The following is a 22,808-nucleotide window of genomic DNA, read 5'->3' as shown; positions in this document are numbered from 1 at the left end:
AACTTTGCGTACAGACCACTGTACTGTTGTTCAGCTACGTCTTCCCTAATAGTGAGATTAGTTTTGTGAATGCCAGCGAATGGGAGTTCTCGGATGTCTAAGTGACACCGAAACCACATTCCACCCATCTCAGTCATAGATAGCAACTGGCTCCGTCCCAGTCTGTTACATACAAAATGCAACTTTATTAACCTTCATGCCTCCATTCATATTAATATACATGTATATGTTTGAACTTATTTTAATTTCACAGCTCCATCCATATGAAAAATACAGAGAAAAAGGCAAAAACACTGACTGGATACTTAAACAACTCTCGGAGAAAAGGAAACAAAAAAAAGTGTAACAGGAGAAAAAAAAAAAGAGTACATCTGTTGTTGAAGTTTTGAAAAATATCAGGATTAAAAATTTCTGTTACAGATGTGGAATTCCATGAGCAGAATCTCCCTTTTTGAAGCGATGTTGAGCAATATCACATTTTTCTTTACGGTAAGAATGAAAAGATCTGAATATATTTACACTACACTCACTTTACATAAATACAGGAACAACGATTACTGTACGTAATATCAGCAAACTTGAAACAAAGGCATTGGCTTCACTACCTAAATTTTCAAAACCAGGAAAATCAAAAGCAGATGTTATACGGAAAGTAAAATATATATTGAACTGACAGAAACCGCAAGATAAGTATTCATTAAGAGAGGTGTGACTGCTGGAATCCCAGCCACAGGATATTTTTTCCTTTCTTTTTTTTTTCTTTTTTCCTGTGAGTATGATTCCTCATCATCTTCCATGGAATCACTATGTTGAATTGATGTGTTGAAGCTGAAACACCAAGAGACCTTTGTAACTCGGTTTTGTTACCCTTAGAGGAAGTGACTTATTGCAAGCAAAGTAATAATGTGTGCTATAAACAGCCTGTGAAAGTGTTATGGGAAGATGCTGCATTGTACACAATGGTATAAGGCTCAGTGCGAAAAGAAAGTTCAACATTAGAGGTCCGACTTGCATAATGTTGTCTGTGCTTCTTTTTTTTCCCCCAGAATTCGTGGTTTTCTCGTTTGAAATTTATTAATCCAAGCACGCGTGCTGAAATCGAAGCTCTGCACAGAGCAGCTGATATTACAAGTTTGTGATATGAGGCACTATTCATTATTATTATTGCATAACTTTGACCCTGGTTACCGTAACAAAATTATGCTTTAAAATATGAGGAAAGAGATGCTGAAGGGAAATACAATACACCCTGTCCTATGGAGACACCATCTTCAAGTCAAATTGAGATTTTCAGAAATTGGTGTATTAAGGCATGCAACGTCATATACTGAATACAGGAGTACATGTGTCGCTGATATGTGCTTGATCGGTAGAATTTCTTGTCGGGTATAGCAAAATAGCAACACAGGGAATTGTGTACCTTAATACTGTGTATAAATAATTGGTCGATTCTAGCAAACACTGGTTCAGCCTTGGGAACTGAAAAAAAATGATTTGATCATGAATGTGTTTAACCACAAACCAAAGAGAAAATAAAAAGCAAACTGTTCTATAACATCACATATGATCATTTACATGATGAATACCATTAGCCCCATTTCACTGTATATCAAATTAGATAAATTACAGTCTCTGAAAAAAGACTTTACATGTATAAATGTATTTCCTGCATCTACTAATCAAAAGCCCTATTTTTCCAATGTATGTACAGGCTGTAGAACTTTGTAATAAGTTTTATCTTCACTATCACATATATTACAACATTTCAAAATGTCCTTTGTACAGAAGAGAAAGATTTATATGCAAATGAAGACGTGCCCCTCAATCATAAAAACACTCTAATACATTATAAGGATGATAAAATACGATGATGATTATTCGCTTATAAATTGACATCTGAAATAAAATCATTTGAATATCATACGAAACAAACAAACAAGGTGCTGATATGGTTTTGCCAAAATGCTAATACAACTGGGCATAATGTCGTGCACAAACAATACAGATAAATAATGACAACATGCGTTCTCCAACAAATCGAGAAGGGCGTCGCACGCTTCCGTGCAGAAATTGCTTCCTGGATTTGGCTGTTTTACTGAAAGTGAGAATGTGGAATCCAAGTTTGTGCATTAGCGTGCAAGTGTATGGATTTCAAGGTACCGTAATCAAAAAGGTTAACATTTTTCTTTTTTACTGGCCTAGGTCCAATAGATGCATTTGGCAGCATTATCGAATAACATTGGTTGGCCTGATATTTTATGTCCGAAGCTTTTACGTAGCATAAAGAGCGCTGGAAATACTTGCAAAAATGTCTGTTATTAGGTCTATAAAAATATATTTTTAATTGAATTTCCTGATTAAGGTTAAGTGATGCTTTCCAATAAATATATCTCTGCCGGAAACTGCTTCTAAAAGGTACTCCTGCTGTGAATACAAACACACACACAGAAAAAAAGAACGGAAAAAAACAGTGTGCATGTATTTGTGTATGCATGTGTGCAATTCCTGCATTTTTCTGCTTTTTACATGACCAAATCTCAGGTAAATCAGATATAAATCATAACTTATATCTGGTCTGAGGCGATTTCAAGTGACTTTGTTTGTGTTTGAGACAAACGACAAGAATAGAAATGATACATGTGGAGACAATCACCAGCTGGGAGACATCAGATTAGAAACCAGTCAGTAACGGAGGGAGTTGCGGTACAGAGCGTGAGGAGGTGGCCAAGCTGGGAACTTCTCCTCGGATATTGACATCAGCAAACAGAACAAAGAGGAGGTTTAATGTTCCTTCCCATCACTTTGTTCAGAATGTATTGCTCTTCTGTATTGTACACCAGGTGCCACACTATCCCTGTAACACTTCAGCTGGTGTCAGTGTCATTTTATGGACAAGTGGTGCGGTGCTGTGCAAAACCACAACACAAATTCCTTTTTTTTCTGTTAAACCCAGCGGAAAAAAAACGACAGAGGTGAATGACTTTTTTTTAAAAAAATGAGAAATGTCAGGACACAATAAAAGTCTGTAAGGTGCCTCTATTTTTTCACATACTGGAAATCTCCTCTGATTGTTCAGTTCACTGTACATGAGGGGTTGTATTTTCTGAGTCAAACATAAGCAATAAGCAGGCATTAAAAAAGAAGCAAAACCCAATAAACAAAACATTTTTATACTGAAGTATATTTATCCTTTAAGATTGCACTTTACTGATTGCTAATCACAGCTCAAAATCCACCAGATTTTTTTTTTCCTTTTTCTAATAAATGCTTTGAAGAGGCTCAACATAAACATAAAGAACAGCACTGATGAGATTTGGAGTTGTCCGGCCATGTGAGTGGATCATCAATGGTGTGTGCTGGTGCGATGATATGCAAGTCCTATTTCCATTTATGAAAACAGGCATTGAATGACTGAAAAAGTGGAGGTGCTGATGAGGTTGATCTTTTCGGGTTGTGGGCATTTGAGTCTATCTTGATTACAGTTTGCAGGCGATGAGAAAGGTGAAAGTCCAACCTTCTTTTAGCTTCTACAAGGGATGCCTCAGATCTAAGAGCAGAAGCCAGCAGGAAAATGAAACCACTTGTGATTAAATGGTGCCCCCTGCTGGTCACAAATCAGACTCACACAGGGGGGCGTGGTGAAAAAACACTACCTGTAACTTCAACTACATCCAAGTCCGTTCCGTGATCCAGTCGAGGCCAAACTTCTTCCTGCTCACACAGGAAATCCATTCCTTACAACGGGGTCTTTCACATTATGAATGCTGGAAAAGCAGCCGTTTGGAACAATAATGAAAAGAAAGACACCAAAAAAAAAAAAAGACAGTTGCAATTGCATTATACTTTTTTTTTTGTCCAAATAAAGAGTTAATCTTAAAAATCAAAGTGAAACATTTACGAACAGTGCTGTAAAAGACAGTTCCCTATTATACTCCAAGCAAAGACAATAAAAGATCCTGCCGTCTCTTCATTCCAAACCAAAGAGGATCCAGAAGTGACCCTGTTTTGTGCTCCTCAAGCTCTGTGCACCATCGTCCATCAGTCTTCTCTGTCTCCGTCTTCTCTCCTTATGAAGGATGAGCGCATGTGTGCGTCTGTGTCTGTACGTGGGTGCGAGTGTGATAGTGTGTGTGTGTGTGTGTGCGCGTCCAGGCCGGCTGAAAACATTCACAGGGAGATCCCGCTCCCCCGGCTGCCTGTGTATGCATGTGAGTGTGTGTCTTTTCGTTGACCTCTCCATCTCTCTCTTTATCGCGCTCCATCTGATTCACACCAGCATGTGTCTCCGTCGGTGCAGGGCCAAGTGGTCAGATCTGGAGAAGCTGCGGTCACAGTCTGCACACTTGAAGGGCTTCACCCCTGTGTGTTTCCTGTAATGCCTCGTCAGCTCATCAGAGCGGGCGAACTTCCAGGTGCAACCGTCCCAGGTACACTTGTATGGCTTTTCACCTGGAAAGGAAGTCAGAAAACACAGTCCATGTTCAGTCACATTTCCGGCAAATTAATTTGGAAAATCTGCACTTGATGAGTGATAATCCATGAATTACCGCTAACCTAATGTCCACTTTGGTAGTGCACAAGTCGCACAAGTTTCAAGAATCTATATAACTCACTAAAATGGTATGGATGTCTGATGAGATATTATAGAAAATATTTAAACACAAAAAAATTACGGGAATGTATAAGTCACGCATCAGATTTTGACAGGGAAATATTCAATTTGAAAGTCTTCACTGAAAGACTGTGGAAGCACAAAATGATGCAAGAGTGGTCAGCAAAAAACAAAATCTTCAATCCTTTAAAGCCTGGATTCAAAGTCACGGCAAAAAACGAAACATGAATTTGATCAAGTGTTATCTTAATATTCTGAGCAGTCTATACTGTTGGACCTCAAACTGCCTTTAAAGTCTATATGGTTTCCAGTGAATAAACAGCAAATTGCTGTATATTGGCTAAACAACTGATATGCTATATTCTATAACAGGCCAAGAGCCGACACCTTTGCTACCCATAAGTCAAAATTTAAGGTTATTATCTCAAAAATTTCAAATCTCAAAAAGTTGCCTTTCTAACTCAAACCTCTAAGAAAAATCACTCAAAATTTAGAAAATAACTTGAAATTTCTAAGTAATTAAATTGAAATTTGGAGAGAATAACCTCAAATTTTGACTTTAGATGGCAAAATGTGTCTTTGTTTTTTTTCCATAGAAACCTTGTCAAATAAAAAAAAGTCTAATTGTGGACTGAGGTCAGAGACCTTTTACAGGGAAAAGCATTTTCCATTATCCTAACAGCTTAATGTTCACTGCTTGTCAGTTGGTGCGCTGGCTGAAAAGTCAGGCTTTGCAGCAGCCTGGGAGAAATGACTGATTTTATAACGTGAGGTGTCACAATCATCAAAGATCTACACGGTTGGGGTAATGAACGCAACATGCTTATTTCATTTGCATAAATGGTCTCCATATGTGTATATGCACTTAATCATGATATGCCACAGTTTTATGATTTATAGAAATTTCTTTTACGACTCTACTGCGAGACCAATTCTTTAAATAATGCTTGACCATTAAAAAAAGCGTGCAGAGTAGTAACGTTCTTCTCAATGTGTGAACAGAATAATGTATAATTTCTTGTGTGGTGCTATAACGTTGTGCCAGGGAGCCATACAATTTACAATCAGTATACACCTTTTACTTAAAGCAGACTCTGAGGCTTGAAATGATTTAAGGAAGCTATAACTTCAGTGTCCGTCCACAACAACGGGAGAACGTTTCATTAGGAACAGCTGTAATTGTTTTAGCACTTTTCATGAAATAAATCATGTTAAGAACAATCAGCCTTCACAAAAAGTAATTAAAATGTTCCAAGATGCCGTATGCTGTCTTGTCTTACTGCGTTCATGAGACAGATAAGAATAAGTTTAGCTGCTCAACGCTCTTCTTCAGTGAGTCAAGACTCTAAAGTGGTTTTCAGCGGACACTTTCTCAAAATGTGAAATGCCACCTCACTTAGACTTAAACAAATAGCATTTAACAGCATCAAAATAAAATAACAGCATTTCACAACAACTGTTCTCACACGTAGATTTACTGACCTGTATGCGTCCTCCGGTGTGCTTTTAAATGCGAGCTTTTGGTGTACACCTTATTGCACCCCTCAAAGTCACATCTGTGGATTCTTCTCTTTTTGGAATCCGGTGACTCCGACCTCCGAGGACGCCGTATGCTGTCGATACTGAACGGGGACATGGAACTGCAAGGAGGACAAAAAGTAGCAACAGATAACATTATTAGAGTCTGATGGTGTCTTTGTCTTCTTCCGTGATAAAGAGCAGTTGTTGAAAGTTTTGAAGAATAAGTCAGTCATTTTAATTAAAGTTTACAGTACATTTCAATTCAAAACCTGCTGAAGAATATTGCAGTGTTTATTTAACATGCATTATTGCACCATTTACCATTTGCAATAAAAGGTTAAAGTTTTTGTTTTATGCAACCAAAAGAACATAAAACATAACCGTCATACCGGCTGTAACGTCACTAGTTATTGTGTTAAGAGAGGAAAAGGTGTGTAGATAAAAGACAGACTGGTATTTACAGAGTGCTTTTGTGTGCTCAGTGAGAGCTCACTATGCATTTACACTGGAAGCACACAGTGCACAAAGACGTTCATACAGCACTTTGCTTTATGCGCTTGATCTAGAGCTCACAGTCACACACCAATAGATGTATCAGCACCGATTTGGGGTTCATCTTACCCAAAGACATTTCAACATGTCAGACTCTAGGAGTCAAACCACCAGTCTTCTGATTTGTGGATGATTTTGATGCCCTCAATAAGTACAACCATTTTATCTCTTTCTTGTAAAAAGTAGTGCGTTTCTAAATGGAATCAACATATATGTATTTTTGAAATGCAAAAAAGAGACAGTATACAGTGAATATTGAAAGATAGACAGATTGAAGGTGGCAGAGCAGCAGCTTTGCCAGCAGGTGGCAGTGCAACTCTACTTAAGTACCTCTGAAAAAGTATGTAAGGTAAGAGGGCTGATATTCGTATGGTTCCAATACTATTGTTAAAGCAAAAGTGGTGAGATGAAGAAGTTTTTGTCTTTTTTAAAATCTCTGTGTTGTTGAGTCAGTTTAACAGCTTCTGAGTGATTTATGTACTCATTGCATTTTGGCATTTCCTCTCCAACAAGTAGTCAGTATCACCGTCTACTGTATTTGTCATTGTGAAGCAATGCTGCAAAGTGTGTGCCTGTGTCAGTGAGCATGTGTGTGCGGTTTCACATGCATGTCTGACTTGCCAGTGTTTGTGAGCGCAGTTGCAGAGTACAGTCATCATATCTTTAGTTAATCTGAATGTACTGTCATCTTTGTGTTCTGAAGGCAGCGCTGCACACAAGCACACAACCCAGAGAGAAATCCAGAAGGCAGCAAGAGGCGGTCAGAAGTTCATGCCTCGCCCATGATTGTTGACTGTGCAACAGTGAGCACCTTTTTACACAACACATGACTCGTGCACGCAGCCGGCAAACTGGCGAGAAAAACTGAGATACGATATTGAGCGAAAACAAGAACATCTCTGTTTTGTAAAGGGGGGAGGAGTGATATATTTGGGATATATTTAACAGGGTTCTCTGCTTATGCTGTGAGGCTCGGAAACAGGTAAAAGGGTGAAGTGGGTAAGATAACAGCAGAGTAGCGGGAGGAGGAACTGCTAAAATCATGTCAGAGGAACAGGGGCTGCCAGACAGGCCCTCCAGTGAACTGTCTCCACCGCACACAACCCACTTCCTGTCTCTCTGTCTTACACCAAAGCATAGTCAAATGCAGATACAGTATACACGCACAACAAAGATACACACATAGCTATACGCAGGCTATATAAATACACTGAAACAGAAGCGCACGCATGCATACAGATCACCTGTTACTCTTGGCTTACTGCCAATCTGAAGCTGTACAGGAAATGAGCACACAGGTCAGATATGAAGTGAACTCCATTTCCCCTCTCATTTCTCTCTCTCTCTCTCACTCTCTAAGCTCAGGGAATATCGCACTGTAACGTGATGACAAAACAAACGAAGAATTTTAGACGAAGAGTTAAACTCCTTTTCTCGAAATGATTGATGAGGTTCCCGCATCACATATAATCTAGATGAAAATTTAGAGGGCCGTTTAGAGTCAGAGGTGCTGTAGAACTCTGTGTGTGTGTCTGCCCGGGAAAGTAAAGAGAAGAGCCAGTGGAAACACTCTGAGCTCAGACCATCGAGCAGATGAGGCGGATGTTTACATTCTGACTTCATCCATGAAGTGACTTCATGATTATGATATAATTTAGGAAGGTCTGAGTACAACAGCTTCTAAAACAAAGAACAAGCAACCATCATAAATCATTTCACCGAATACAACGCTGCTGCATTTCAAGAGCTCAGCGACAGATTGGTTTAATCAGTAGTGGGAGTATTTATAGACGTTTTGTGCATCTGTAAAAAAAAAAAAAAAAATTAAGTGAGAAATGTTCCAGTTCTCAAAGATGAACGGCCATTGCTCACCACCGCTCACCAGTGACATAAAGGTAAACAGTGGAAAACTTCTAATCCCGCTTAAATGACATTTTAATGATTCAAGTGAGGAAATTGGGTCACAACAAAAAAGCCAGTGAGCAGAATTCAGTGCATAATTGAAAAATAGCCATAAAAGTTAAAGGCTTAAAGAGAACTGAATATGAAATACTGTGACAGAGTTATTACTAGACCTACTGATTTAAGCTCCTGCTAAACACTCACAATGAATACACATACATTCATGCGATTTGCCTGATTATTACTATTATATAATATATGAGTATTTTGATAACCTGATAGATGTCAATTAAGAGCATTTAACAAGAAAAAAAAGTGGCAGGAATTCGGTGCTTTTCAACGATAGCGTTGTAAACGCACAAGAAGTCTTCACTTTTACTACCTCATTATAGATGCATAAATTAATTTTGTCATTTTTAAAAATCTAATAATAATCCTAAATGCAAGAAAGCACACAAAATGTATCTCTTTGGATCTTTCATGCTTATAATGTAGTTCTTGTGTGACCGCGAATTGGTTCTATTTTCTCATTAGAGCCCAGAGGAAAACTCACTCTGCCTTGAACCCTGAGTCACCGCAGCATAATGCTTGTATGAATGTGTCTGTTTGTGTCTCCCAAAGTAGCAGGAAGAAATGGGAAGTACAGCTGAGAATAATTTCAAACAGAGCTAACCTCTGTTTTTGTTCCTTTGTTTCCCCGTTTTTGGGTTTTTTTTCTCCCCTCATCATCCGCTGGGCTCTACCCGTACGACAGAAAGACGGGGAGCATGGGGAATGAGTGTGTGTCACCTGCATTAGGGATTTCCCACAATACAAGCACAATACATATTTCTAACTCCTCACCCGCAGCGGGGTCACAACACCGGCTTGAGCACAGCAACAGCACGACCTGCTTCAAGGCACTGGTGGAATTATCAAGAAAACAGGAAAGGGAGTGCTCAAGTTTGTGTATGTGTGCGCTGGAACACTGCCCACCGGGCATTCCTGTACCTGTCCGAGGATACTACCCCTCACCTCGCCCACATCTCCTCCCTCCACCTGCTCTCTGGCCCCCCAGGTCCTTGGGGACCCGCCAGACTTCAACAGAGACAACCCTCCCAACACAAGCCCCTGCCCCCAGCCTCACACACCTCTCCTCTCTGTCTTCCTCTCTTTCACTTGCGCTCTCCCACAATAGCCTATCCTCTGATCCCCAGGGAAACGCATGAATATGGAGGAGGCTGACCAAGTAGCACATGATACACACAAACTCGCTCTCTACCCAACTCTCCTTTCACTCATTTATTTATATATGGATACCTGGATTGGAGGCTGCAGGCACTCCCGTCCTCCGCCCTTACACCTCACCTCTCTGATGCTCTCTGGGTGACTGCTTGTGTAAATGTGGCTGCCAAATTATGTAAAGCTGCTCTTTCCACAAGCGCGGCATACACATTTAAATGAAAAGAAAGGCAATATAGCGACGCAGTGGACTGATATGTTTATAAGTCGGCTTCTGTTGCGGTGCAGATGTCCATCGAGTGCATGTGCTATGTCAACGCACAACGCACATTCTTCCTCTCTGCGGCCAAACCGGCGTGTAACTCAAGAAGACTACAGACTGCTTTGTTTTTCACAGACAAACATGCAAGTCTGTGTTCCTGTTGACAATGGCTGACCTCCTTCTGGAACCAGCTGTTCTGTCCACTGTGCAGAAAACACGTGCATGCATACAGTACAAAACACGCACACACACACCGGAGGATTAATACTTACAGAAGTGCACACATACTTTTTTTTCACACTAACACACACGCACGCACAGTCACAGTCACATACACAGCGTGCACACAGGAGTTTCCACACAGCACAGTCTGCACTTTGCACACAGAGAAGTGAGTGTGTGGGCAGGCCCTGGCAGGGCAATGCTAACCCTGGCTGGTGATTTATCGCCATAGTGAAAGCTTGGGCTGTGAAAGGTTGTGTCCTGCCAACCTCTGTTCTCCTCTGACCACCCGGTGCCCACGTGTGGCACTCAGGGGCACGCCTGTCCCTTTCAATAACCTGCATCGAAACCTGAGTCCTCCGGTGCGTGTGTGCTTGTGTGTGTCTGAAGCACAGCAACCTATACTTGTAACACTGAACCACAGCTTTACTATTATGTGCTGTACTTTGGAACTACAATAAAACATTTAGGTTAATTACAGTAGATGGTCACACAGCCAATGGATGACAAACAAACAATACAACATCTAGTACACAATGTCAAACCTGCCAGCTAGAACATTACAAAACACAGTGAGTGCCGGCAGCCTTGTTAATGTCGCTACAGCATTAGCAGGATTCTCAAGGAGTCCTGGAATACTTTCCTTATAGTTAGTCTAAATAAAAGCCTGATGGGTATTAACTTGAGTCTACCCAGGCTGGCAATTATGACTGTTCTGGGTTTATGAGCAGCAGCGCAACAAGGACGAGCCAAATGCTTCTCTGCATCTGATTTCCTCCCTCTGATAAGAATTCTATACGCTGTCATCAACTTTTCATTTCAACACAGATGGACTGGCACGGCAGGAGTTGATGTCTGTAGGCCGAACAGGGCATAAAGTATGTCTGAGCCATATGCATACAGGCATATAGATGCACGCCCACGCAGACACATCCAAAGAGTGGAAGAGCGGTTACAAAACCACACGGAAATGCACAATGCTAAGGATTACAATGGATCTGATAATGACGCCCTCCTCCAGGGAGTCACAAAAACATATTAGTACTCTGTGCTCTGTCTATTCAAAAATTCAAGACTGCAACATCACTGGCTTGGATGACTAAAGGGATTTTTTTTTTCAATTTTACCATATTAAATCCATTGAAGATGATTTAATTTTCAAAATAAAAGCCTCTAATAAATGCGTGCACACATGATAAGATGTTATAATATAAAACACATTTACATGTATTAAGTTTCATGCATTATTTCTGTGAGCTGTTTTTTTCCCCTTTATGCAATGCAGAGTGCTACTTATTTTAATAAAGAGCTCTGCTGTGCTGTCATTATTAACTACTTGGCTCAGTAATAAAGCAAAGTAACAGTAGTTCGCATAAATTTGCTTTCCCCAGCACTAACAATAACGCACCAGTGGAACAAACTGAAACTTTCATATAACCAAATTTAACACCGGTCACTGGTAAAGAACGCAAAAACCAAAGCCACATACTTCTGAGCATCTTGTTGTCATAACTCCGACCCAACTCATGGCAGAGATCCACATTTCATTTATGGCTTTAAAGTTAGCAAAGAAGAAAAAGTCAGCGCCAGGATTTCGGGCGTGTGTTCAAGATAAAAAAATGAATATACTCACTCTTGTACAGCACGGGCTATAGACAGCGCGGTAGAGCCGGTCTCATTAACACTGTCCAAGGTCACGTTTGGCAGGTCATCGTCATCGCTGTCACTTTTGATCTGCCTTGGCGACAGGCCGTTGGGGTCTATGTGTGCTGTGAGGATGGGACACAGACATGGGAGACAGGCACATGAAACTGGAGCTGGCGCTGTAAACTTATAAGGCATATCACATTGTGCGTCTTTCTAATTGTAATGAAGTACCTCCTTTATATACAATTTCATCCGAATAACCCCAAAAGTATTCTTTTGTGTGCCATTATTTAGCATACTGTATGCAGTAGCTGAGCGTGAGTTGAGATGGCCTCAGTACTTGCCAGTATTTTCTCTCAGGAGCTGTCAATCAAACGAAACATTTAACTGGAGGACAGAACAGTCAACCGTGACTCTGTACCCAGAGGTTGCGTACTTACAGAGTAGCATGCGAAAAGGACACACGTGTGCACATAATCTCTATCTGCCTCCAACCACAAAGATAAGACTACAGGGTGGAGCACTGTTTAGCTGTTGTTGCCTGTCAGCAGCGTGTGAAAACATTTGCGCATTTGTTACTGTTTCCAACTTAAAAGAACATGTGCACGCATGAGAGCAACTGTGAGCATCTGGTCCTCTATACAGTATGCACACCTGAAATAGAATCATATTCATCATAGCGACGAACCTGTACACAACACCTGAAGAGATCAGCTGCTAATTTCTTCAACCTCGAAAATTAACAAGCAAACTGTATATGTGGGTGCTTGTTTCCTTTTGCACAACATGGACCAAAACCATGAAAAACAAGGAAAAAAAGACCATAATGCTGTTGAACCATGACCCTCTGAGCCAGTGAGCTCAGTGGTTTCTGTCTCTTGAGCTACGCAGTAAGGTTACATCTATTCTACAAGCTGTGAAAACTTGTCCCTTGGACAGCTCATCAGATATACTGCCAGAGCCTGGAGCCATTCTGTCCATTCTTTCTCTTTCAGCCGACAGATGCGGCGAAAATCCCGGATAACACAATAAATTAATATCAGAAGAAAAAAACAAAGACATGCTGTAGATGGAGAATTAGCAGCAGGGCATTCTAATACAGCACTTAAAAAATGTACACTGTTAACGGTTCTGTAAAGGCTATTCTCGCTTAAAATCACCGGAAACACTGAATATACTGAGACATACAGTATTTTCCACTGAGGTCTACAACATCCCCATCTACTGTAAGCCAGGGTGCTTTTATAAGCTATCAGGACTTCACCTTCTCTGCCCTCTCAGCTGAGACTGTGGCCATAATGGCCCATAATAATGGTCTAGAGTTAGGAGCAGACATGGTGTTATTACTGGAGGGGTGGGTTGGACACAGAAATAATGCTGTAACTCAGTTGGAGCTTTTGCTTTTAAAGGTTTCTGCTGTTGTTGTAGACTAAGACATGCAGAGTGGTCACCAGCTCGCCGAACCCTATGGAAAACCTGTAATTAGCTAGAAATACATCGCGTTTTGGAAATGGGGATTGGAGGGTGGGGGTATTTTGAACTAGGGACACAAAGGAGGAGTGGTGGAGAGGTGGGCAGAGCAGCGGATTTCTTCCTTTCTCTCCTGTTGTTTCCAGTCAAGCCCTGTTTCCATGGCAACCTCCTACCGGAGACAGGGAGACAGCAGTGAAAGAAAGGGTACCCGCCTTCTCTGAAAGAGGATGGCCAACCTGTGTATGTATGTGAAAAGCGAGTGAGTGTGCACCTCATATCTACGCTGAGAACTTTAATAATCGCATTAAAGTTTTCTTGGTGGGGGGTGGGAGGGGGGCTGGATTTAGTTCGGGATTTGCCTAATGTCAACAACTTATTTGTTTAACCACCGGCCAGTAGTGACACTTGAAATTCCAGATAAGGCAGGGACAAAAAAACTCTCTCTATATATAGATGGATAGACAGATATAGATATTTTTTCTATGGCTTTAATTCATTTTTGATTTGGCTTTGATGGTGGAATGTTGGATTTTGTAGACATCATATTAAATGCAATAAATAGCCAAATGTTCTGGTTCTCAACCGTTTGCACTCTCATTAAAAGTAACTGCGTCCACCACACCCAGCACTCATTCACCCTGTTTCCTTTGTGCTGGGTGCGTTCAGAGCCGGGCACTGCTGATGTTGCTCTGTGTATGTGTGTGTGGATGCGTCTGTTTGAGTGCCACCCATCTTCAATATCCATCCACACCCTATTATGCAAGTCTTGTTTTTCCCTATCCTTCCTTCTTTTCCTCTCTCCTCTCCCTGGGAGCTGACATCTAGCATTTTAAAAAGCAAAAAAAAAAACAACAACCAAAAAAAAAAAAAAAACGCCCATCTCTGAGGACCACCCCACCCAGCCGGCCGAGTGTCTGTTTGAGCACATGCTCTAATTACATATCATTGCTTGTTTGCTTGTACGTACTGTACATGCACGGGTGTGAGCCTTAATGTGTCTATTCCTTCTGCAGGGAGTGAAAAGAAGCAACCTTTTTTACAACCAACAGTTGCCCTGTGTACAGCTCAGACTTGGACAGAAACACCTACTGTAGGCTCTCATCCAGTGGTTGGCAGTAAAACCACACCCAGAGAGAAAACCAACAACACATCCAAGGCAAGGCCGGAGAGGTCTAACTCTCAGACTACCCCAGACTTCTGCTTCTTGACAGAGGGAAAGCTACCTGCACTGGAGGCTGTTAAACACAAACAAGGCGTTCAAGCTCTAAGCCTTATCTTCCCTCTGGAGGGGCAACATTTTTGCCCGAGAGGCCATTCTGAAAGCATGGACATGACAGTCTGCCTTCTCAGCAATGTGTTGACTAAAGACAAAGCAGAACACCTGCCAGATAACAAACCACACAGCTTGTCACTGAGCTTTCCCCCTCTAACATTTCAAAATCCTCAGTGCTAAATGTCAGTTTGTGCCATCCCTTATATCTGACCCAGGTGCAGCCAAAAAAACTTCTGTAATTGTTCCCAGAGAAAGCTGTGAGCGGTTTCTCTACTCATACACCTCTTAGTAAGAATACATTGAAGCTTATTATGATTATAACCTATTTTAAGTGAGTTAACAGATTTAAAAGTAATATTTCTCAAAAGGTAGCGCCTAAGAACAGGTACCAGCACTTTCAAACTCTTAAATGTCCTATTAGAGGTTTCACCCAATCTGGATTAGTATCTAGGTCACATGGTTGAGGTGAGTGGTCATCCTTCAGTCAGACTGATCAGAAATCATGATGGCCACCAGTGGTGAAACACGGCAACAAGGTGGTAAGCCATTACATTTTTTAATACAATTGTAATTTTCAATAAAACAAAAACGTGATTTCCTAATTAAAACTCACTGGTGTAGAAGAAAAATTGACCTTAAAAAGTACGCAATTCAATTCATAAACTTTTGAAATATATGTATCCCTGAGATACATTTTAATCTGAAAAACGTAGTAATACTAGCTGCAAACACAGAAATTGCATTATGAAAGTATTGCTTTATCTTTTCCTGCAGGGCATCGCAGGTAGCTCATTTTGTAGGAAAGAAAGAAAGTGATTAGATTGATCCACGCAAGCCTTTCAGACTTTGAGCTCAGTGATAAAGGCGTTGAGAGATAGTTGCAGTGGTTTACACATTTGCCATAGATGTGAAAAGACCCCCAGTTCGAGATCGGGAGGAGTCACAGGCTGGCGTACTCCTAGGGCCGGTTCCAATCACAGATAATCGAGAGGGTTGCGTCAGGAAAGGCGTCTGGTGTAAAATCGGTGCCAATTCAAACAAGTGAATCTATTCGCTGGTGTGACCCCTTGGGAAATAAGGGAGCAGCTCAAAGTCGTCCCCCCCCAGGCGGCTCAGTAAATATAAATGTAACAAAAAAGGCAGCAGTTCAAAACCTGAATCATAGTTGAACTTTTTGCAGTGTATCTTATTAAAATAATGACAGAGCTTTAAAAGAAATCCCAACAGAACAAAGTTAGCTGGATAAATATAGAGCAAATTCAGCGAGCAGGGTCTCACCTTTGCCCTGGCTTTTGGCCTCATCCAGCAGAGGTAGCATGATGGCATTGTTGAGGCTGGAGGGTGATCGAACGGCAGTGGTGTACATGAGGGGCAGTGACTGTACCACAACTGGGATGCGGTGAACATGGCTGGCGAGCTTCCCGGCTCCCTGCAGGCTCAGAGGGCTGGATGGAGGCGGAGGCACAGAGTGCAGGATGTGCAAATATGGCTGACCTCTCACCCCAGTTCCCGGGGCAACCAGAGGGCCCGATGTGAGCACCGACGAGGCTGAGGTGATAACTGATGGAGAGGAGGAGGAGGAGGATGACGACGATAACGAAGACGGGGAGAAGGCAGACCTGAGGGGGGATGACGATGAAATTGTGGTGGCGGATGAAGAGGAGGGGCGGGGTTTGTTGATGGACAGGTCGACGGGCTCGGTCTGCGTGTGGAAGTGCAGGTCGTGGGCGAGCAGGTCTTCGGGAGGTTCCGGTTTAACTCTGCTGAGGAAAAAGGGGACGCCGTCCATCGCAGTGTAAGGGCGCACTTTGGGTGACTGTGGGCGTAAGAGAGACAGTGATGTTTAAGTTTAATGCCACAAAATACATTAACCTCAAAAGACAGAGTGTTTCTATAGCTGAAATCCAAGGTCTAATAGTTTTTGTGGAAATATTTGTTATGAAACACAGATACAGAGCAAAATATTCATTTAAGAGTTCAACTTCTCCCGTGAAGCTCTTCAACTGGCATGATGTCACGCACAGAAATGCACGAGTAAAGATAACGTCTCTAACACTCGCCTCCTTTCGCTCCCTCGTTCTCTTCTCCTGCCCTGGGTTGCACTCTCTCTTTTTCTCCTGTTTTCCATGACTCCCACACAAACGCAGCTCTCTTGGCTCCCCTTGTCTCTCTCTTAAATCTCCTTTGTGACGGTGAAAAAACATCATATGGGCTCAATTTCCTGACCGTCTCTCTCCGTCTCTCAGAAATGGGCCTCCTCAGGCCAATGCTGGTGGCTTAGCGTATCCCTCAACACATCTTTCACTTAACACCAAGCAGACTGTAACACAACCTCTCCATCTGTCTGCACGCGTTTCAGGAACCTGTTTACTTGGAAAAGATAATAGAGAACACACACGGTAGAAAAAGTGACGCTCACCCTGCTACTATTTGCTTCTTAGGGCTCCCAAACTTTGGCCCCTTTACTTGATATCGCGGTCTTTGTTCTAATGTCAGATTAGCCGAGTTGCATGTGATGCGGCTGATCTCGGCTCACTCTGCTCAACGTGGGTGCTGCAAAGTGTGGTAAGCAGTGTTGATCCTCACAGTGGAGCCTTTCAGAGGCTGAGTCACAGTTAGTGCCATCAGGGAGCGAGCACGTCCAGGATTTTTTTTAAAAATAATCAAACAGGAAAAGCTCATTAAAATTAAAAGGAAAAAAAATCACTCCAATAGCAGCTGCAGGAGAAATGAAGAAATGTTCTCTAATGTGGGTTTTCATGCTCACTTTTGTTTTCAGAGACTCGCATTTCTTTCTCCTTATGTAATGCTGACTGAGAGTCGATCTGCGGTGAATTACGAATTTTTCTGAGTGGTGTGTATGGGTGTTCTTTTATGTAGTAGCTTACTATTTTTACTCCAGACTTGTATACTTGTTTTCAGCCTACAGGAAGTGTTACAACCCCATGAATCAAAAAAAAAAAAACTTCACGCAGCGTAACTCCTCTTCAGTTGGAAAACAAACCATGCCCCATGAAAAATGCTTTCTGGTGAACTCTGAACCTCAGTGGGGTTCAGCTCAGAGTCACTGGTGTCGTGTCAAGATCCACAGTAAAATATGGTCTGGGTCATTACCCACCACCGATTTCAGGCATGAGCCTTCACAGCATTTCGTTTGTGTTATTCTTCAGGGGTATCGCTTCAAAATAAAATGCTCAATCATGCTGTTTATTAAGAAAATGGAAGACATGATCAGTTCTAGTGTACTGTGATAAAGATAACATCACATCTCCTTCATTTTTGTCAGTACCATTCAAACAGAGACACTTCCCTAAAGGGGCTGACGAATCGTTATAAAGTTCTCCTCTTTTAAAAGTTATTCTCAAAGAACGAGAGCGACCTACAGGCACAGGCATATATAGAATATTTAGATATTCTAAAGCAAATATCAGTAAAGGCTTCAGTAGAAGCAACTTAGATCGCTGCGAATCCACAGTGGCATAAGGCTGCCAGCACAGCGACAATGACAGCGTCATACAGGTTCCCTTCTACCTTTTCTGTTACGATCGAACTTGTGGGCCTCATCGCAAAGAGGAAGCTGAAACCAAAGTTTACAAATAAGGTTTTGGTTTTTTGGTTAAAGAAATATGGTGCAGTGATGAAGTGCAAAAAAGAGTAAGAAGATAAGAGAAGCTATGAGAGAGCCACAAACTCTATCAGCAAGAATAGCGATCAGTATCCGGCTGTGCATGTTTGAGACAATAAAGCCCGTGCACCACTGAGAGACTCCGACACTGTGCGGATGTTATGGGCAGCGCGCAACAACTTTTTTGATACTATTTGAGTATTCAACTGTTAGATTTGCAGCTAATTAAAGAGCCACTGGTGTGAAAGCATAAACCAAACCAAACGGCTGATGATGTACATGTACAATAACAATAAAGAGATTTTCTATTCTATTCTATTCTAAAACACGTTTTTGGTACTTAGAGGCAAAGAAACGGAATACACTTGTAGTCTTAAACATGCTTCAGGCTACATTTATAAGTACAAATGGATACATAAACCTATCATTTTTATACAAACAACCTCAAGTGAGACGGATGACGCTTGCATTGCTTTGCTTAATAAAAGTTACACTCTGTTGAGTCTCCATGCTAGCAATGTCTAGATTTAAACAAGCACGTCCCTCCTTTAGGTTATTCAGATTCACATTTTATATTTTTCGTTTGTTTGTTTGATTTTTTTTAATGGTTGAGTGTCTGCTATCTAGTGGCTATATCAGGAATTTACCCAGACAAAATTTTCTAAATAAATTTCACACAGAGTTAAACATTAACCGTCATCTCTACTTTGTCTTGCATCAGTCTGACGTAGCCTTTCTTGGCTGAGCCTCGGGCTACCATCTAGCTGCTTTTGCACATGGTCTCTCTGTGTTTCCATTTTTGTGTATAGAAAGCGAGTGTCACAGTCTGCCCGGAGCTATACCGCCTGTCGGCTTTGAAGCCGTTAGATTCACCGAGGCTAATCTCAGTGTTTTGAAAACAGTGTCTTTCTTAGTAAGTGTGTGTAGCCCACTCCTAAAATTATGTAGTATTAGCAGGTCTTCTTACCAGTTAAAGACATTGAAGTATCTCATGTGGTAAAGTGCAGAATGAATAATGTTATGAATAAAACAGATATGCTGCCCAAGTCCTAAATGTTGATTGTTTAGGACAATCAATGAAATGGAATTTTTCTGGCAATATCTTCCCAAGTGCTTTTTTAAAAGAGCAAAGAGTTTTCAACATAGCATTTCTAAACATACTAGTTTTCTTTTGAAAACAGAAATTGTTTCTATTTGTCACAAGCAATATTTCAGAAAAACAAAAGAAATTGGTTTAGACTTGAGGAAAAAAAACTATTGATGCTCACAAAGTAGAAGACCCATATAAAAAGTTATCACAACATTTCTTGGTGTTAAGAACAGAAATCAAAAGAAATTGAAAGAGTCACAGAGTACAGAAGAAGCCTGGTCGAAGTAAGAAGTTAAAGATTTCAAAGCCTCTGAAAGAAAACTAGTGAGAGTCGGTGTGTAAAGACTCCAGAACGACTACCGAGGCACCAGTGAATGACTTAACCCATTTGGGAGAACAATAACTAGAAGCAGGCACAACAATGGACTGTGCAGGTCTAATGAGATGAAACTAGAGTGCTTTGGCTACTTCCAACACGGCAACGACCCAAAACATACGGTGAAGAGCTACCTCCAGAAGACCAACGTGAGCATTATTGACTGGCCTGTGCAAAACCCTGACTTGAATTCTACTGAAAATCTGTGTGGTGAACTGAAGACCAATGTCCATGCCAGAAGATAATCACATAACAGGCTCGGATTGCTCAGGAAACATCAGAGAAGCTTGTTGAAAACGACAACCAACGACTGCAGGCTGTTAACCAGCAAAAAAACAGGACACACGGTTGACTATTGACGTCAGAGGAGCTAATCATTTTGACCGGGTAGTTTGGCGTTGCGTTGAATGTAAGCATCCAAAATAAGGCTAGGCTGTTTGGACAAGCTGTGTTAAAAATTCCTTTCTCTGTTTAACAGTACTTTGGAAATACTTCTGAACTAAAACTAAATTTTCATAGGGAGGTCTAATAATTCTGTCTGCATTTGTATATGTTTGTAATGACAGTGTACTTGGAAAGTGTCCTATAAACAAAGACTAGTTGGCGCTCTAACAGGACATTTCCTTTTTAAATAAAATACATATACACTGTTTCTTAAAAAAACTTTACTTATCTGTTAATTTATTTATAAAGTAGTTAAAAGGAACTTAATGTACTAGATGGTAAGTGAGCAAATTGCACTACAATAAATAATCATATGGCACGAACTCAGTTTACAGCAAGACATCAAACATGCCACTTACAGAAAAGTATACTTGCAACACTATTACAAGCCTATAAAAGTAAATCTACTGCTTTTTTTAGTCCATTGGTATTAAACCTTTTGTTTCCATTCATTTGTAAGTGCTGCCGTAATGTTGAGAAGTAAGAACTCTATTTAAAATTCTCTCGTCAAAATATTAGAACGGTCTATACATAAACAAAACATGCAGAAACGAAAGTTCTGCCTTTTTTTCTTCTTCAAACACAACTCAACAGAAATGGAAAACTTAAGCCACCCCTACTCTCACTTTGACAGATACAAACCCACACATGCTTACAAACCTGACACACATACAGCAAGAGCCGCTCAACCTGCCTGCCTGCCTCCGTCCTCATGCCATTGTCTTTATTAGGGGATAATGGTTAGCGGGGCAGATTTTCCAGCCCCTTGCAGGCGAATTGTCTAACGAGGCAGACCATTTCCAGCAAGCCCTCGGCCCCACGCCACCCAAATGAAGACCACATTTCTGCAGCAGCCTAAACTGTCTGTCTGCCTCTGCCATCTAAAGGGAAGCTCGGTCTGTTAGGGCAAGATTGGATCTTGGTGCACTTCAAAGCTGTGTGGGCTGCAGTGCTCACATCCTGTCTGTGACTGACATCATTACAAGGAGAATGATTTCAAACCCTAGGTATGAGGTAGCAGCGCAAGAACCTAGCTCTCAAACCCTTAAGCCGCAGCTGAGGAAAGGACACCCAGAAAGTAACCACCTGCTCCCTCTATGCCAATTCCTTAGATGTGGAGATTCAATTCTTATCAACACAAACCACCTCCACAGCCAAACAATTCTCGGCCTCCGAGATAACCTGACGGGTTATCAGCAGCCCGTATTTTTCTCATCCATCACAGGTTAATGCTCCCAGATTCATCTCAACAGAAACTATTCCGTTATCCTACAAAGTGATCTTGGTGATTTATTAGAAAGCTAAAAATGTTATTGATAGGTTATGAATGGAAATCAATAATAAGTGAATTCTAATTCATCATGGTTACAAATATTAAGTGGTCTGCGCCCACTACACACACAGCTATGCCAGCAACACAGAGCCCTTGTAACCTAGCAACAGCTTCACCATAACAAGACCACTTTATTTCTAGGTACGTCAGACCAGAGAGCACTGATACTGTATGTGGGCCATGAAAAGCTTACGCGAGGTGCCTCTGTTATACATAACATGATCAATACATTTAAATGAACTCATGAAAGTAAATTGTTCTATGTAGCCGATCGGGTAAACAAAGTTATTACAGATTTGCTGGTGGAATTTTTAGACCGCGCTCACATGGGCTTGTAGTGACACGCTCTTACTCTGTGTAGAAACACCACGGAGGTGACATGGAGCTCTGTGAGAGAGCAGAGGCATGCAAAGGATACAACAAAGCAGCAGATGAAGCCATAATAGTGTGTGCAGAGAAGGAGTGTGGCATGCTGTGTTGTTTGTCTGCCTGTATTAATGTGTGCATGTGTTTTTGTGAGAAACCCCAGAGGGAGGATAAAGGAAAATTGAGAGATGTCAAGAAGCAGGAACAGGCAGAGATAGATAAGATTTAGTTTCCCATGCAACCCTCCTCCTCCTCAGAGTAGTGACGAGGCTACATCTGCACAGGCCTCACCCACCCGTCCAGCCAGCCAGCGTGGACTCCGCTGGCTCCAGTCACCTCCCTAAAAGACCCCCAGTGCATTCCTGCTCCAGCTGTGGCTCTCTTCCTCTTGGTTCTTCTCTTCTCTTTTCTTACTACCATGCTCTCCGACCACTCCTCTAAGCCCCCACTCTGTCTCAGTCACTCACTTGCTTAGGCCTGGGAGTGATTATCAGCCCATTGCCGGGAGGAGGAAAGAAGGAAAGGAAAGCAGGAAAAAAAAGGAATTGTCTGGAAAACAACTGCTCTCTTACCCCTTGTTCCGATTCCAGGGGCTCGGCTTTGACTCGGACTGCAGGCATTCCGTCAAGCATTAACATCCTGTTTCTTAGCCTGCCTGTGAAGGAACACAGAGGAGGTGTAAGACGGGTGTTTTAGCATGACTAAGCAGGTCCCACACTCACTTATTCACACATGGACATCTACAATGTTGTCCTCACACCCACTGAGAAATAAACACATTTTAAATAGACATGACTTCATGTTTCAGAATCATCAGAAGCTGACACACACACACACACAAAAAGATGCACACAAACTGTGAGTCCCTCTTCTTTATAATAAAGATTTT

The 22,808-nt window shown here is 41.5% G+C and overlaps 1 protein-coding gene across 3 annotated transcripts in view; it reads right to left on the bottom strand.

Moving 5' to 3' along the window:
* Positions 1–160: 160 nt before the first annotated feature.
* Positions 161–22,808, bottom strand: part of klf12b (Kruppel like factor 12b) — a 38,334-nt gene continuing 15,686 nt past the window's right edge. For 2 of the 3 annotated variants that reach the window (XM_084954730.1, XM_084954729.1), the window contains exons 2-6: positions 22,492–22,574; positions 15,964–16,501; positions 11,926–12,061; positions 6,095–6,252; positions 161–4,449 (exon numbers count right to left, since the gene is read on the bottom strand). In XM_084954730.1, the coding sequence (XP_084810856.1) occupies positions 4,268–4,449; positions 6,095–6,252; positions 11,926–12,061; positions 15,964–16,501; positions 22,492–22,557 (1,080 nt within the window). In that variant the 5' untranslated portion in view covers positions 22,558–22,574 and the 3' untranslated portion in view covers positions 161–4,267. The remainder of the gene's footprint in view (positions 4,450–6,094; positions 6,253–11,925; positions 12,062–15,963; positions 16,502–22,491; positions 22,575–22,808) is intronic. The other variant, XM_084954731.1, reaches the window with a different exon arrangement.

Source organism: Perissodus microlepis, chromosome 16 (assembly GCF_051167445.1).
Source record: "Perissodus microlepis isolate ML-2025 ecotype Zambia chromosome 16, ASM5116744v1, whole genome shotgun sequence".
Taxonomy (NCBI): domain Eukaryota; kingdom Metazoa; phylum Chordata; class Actinopteri; order Cichliformes; family Cichlidae; genus Perissodus; species Perissodus microlepis.
The sequence above is the reverse complement of the archived record's forward strand: the minus strand, read 5'-3'. Positions and strand labels throughout refer to the sequence as shown.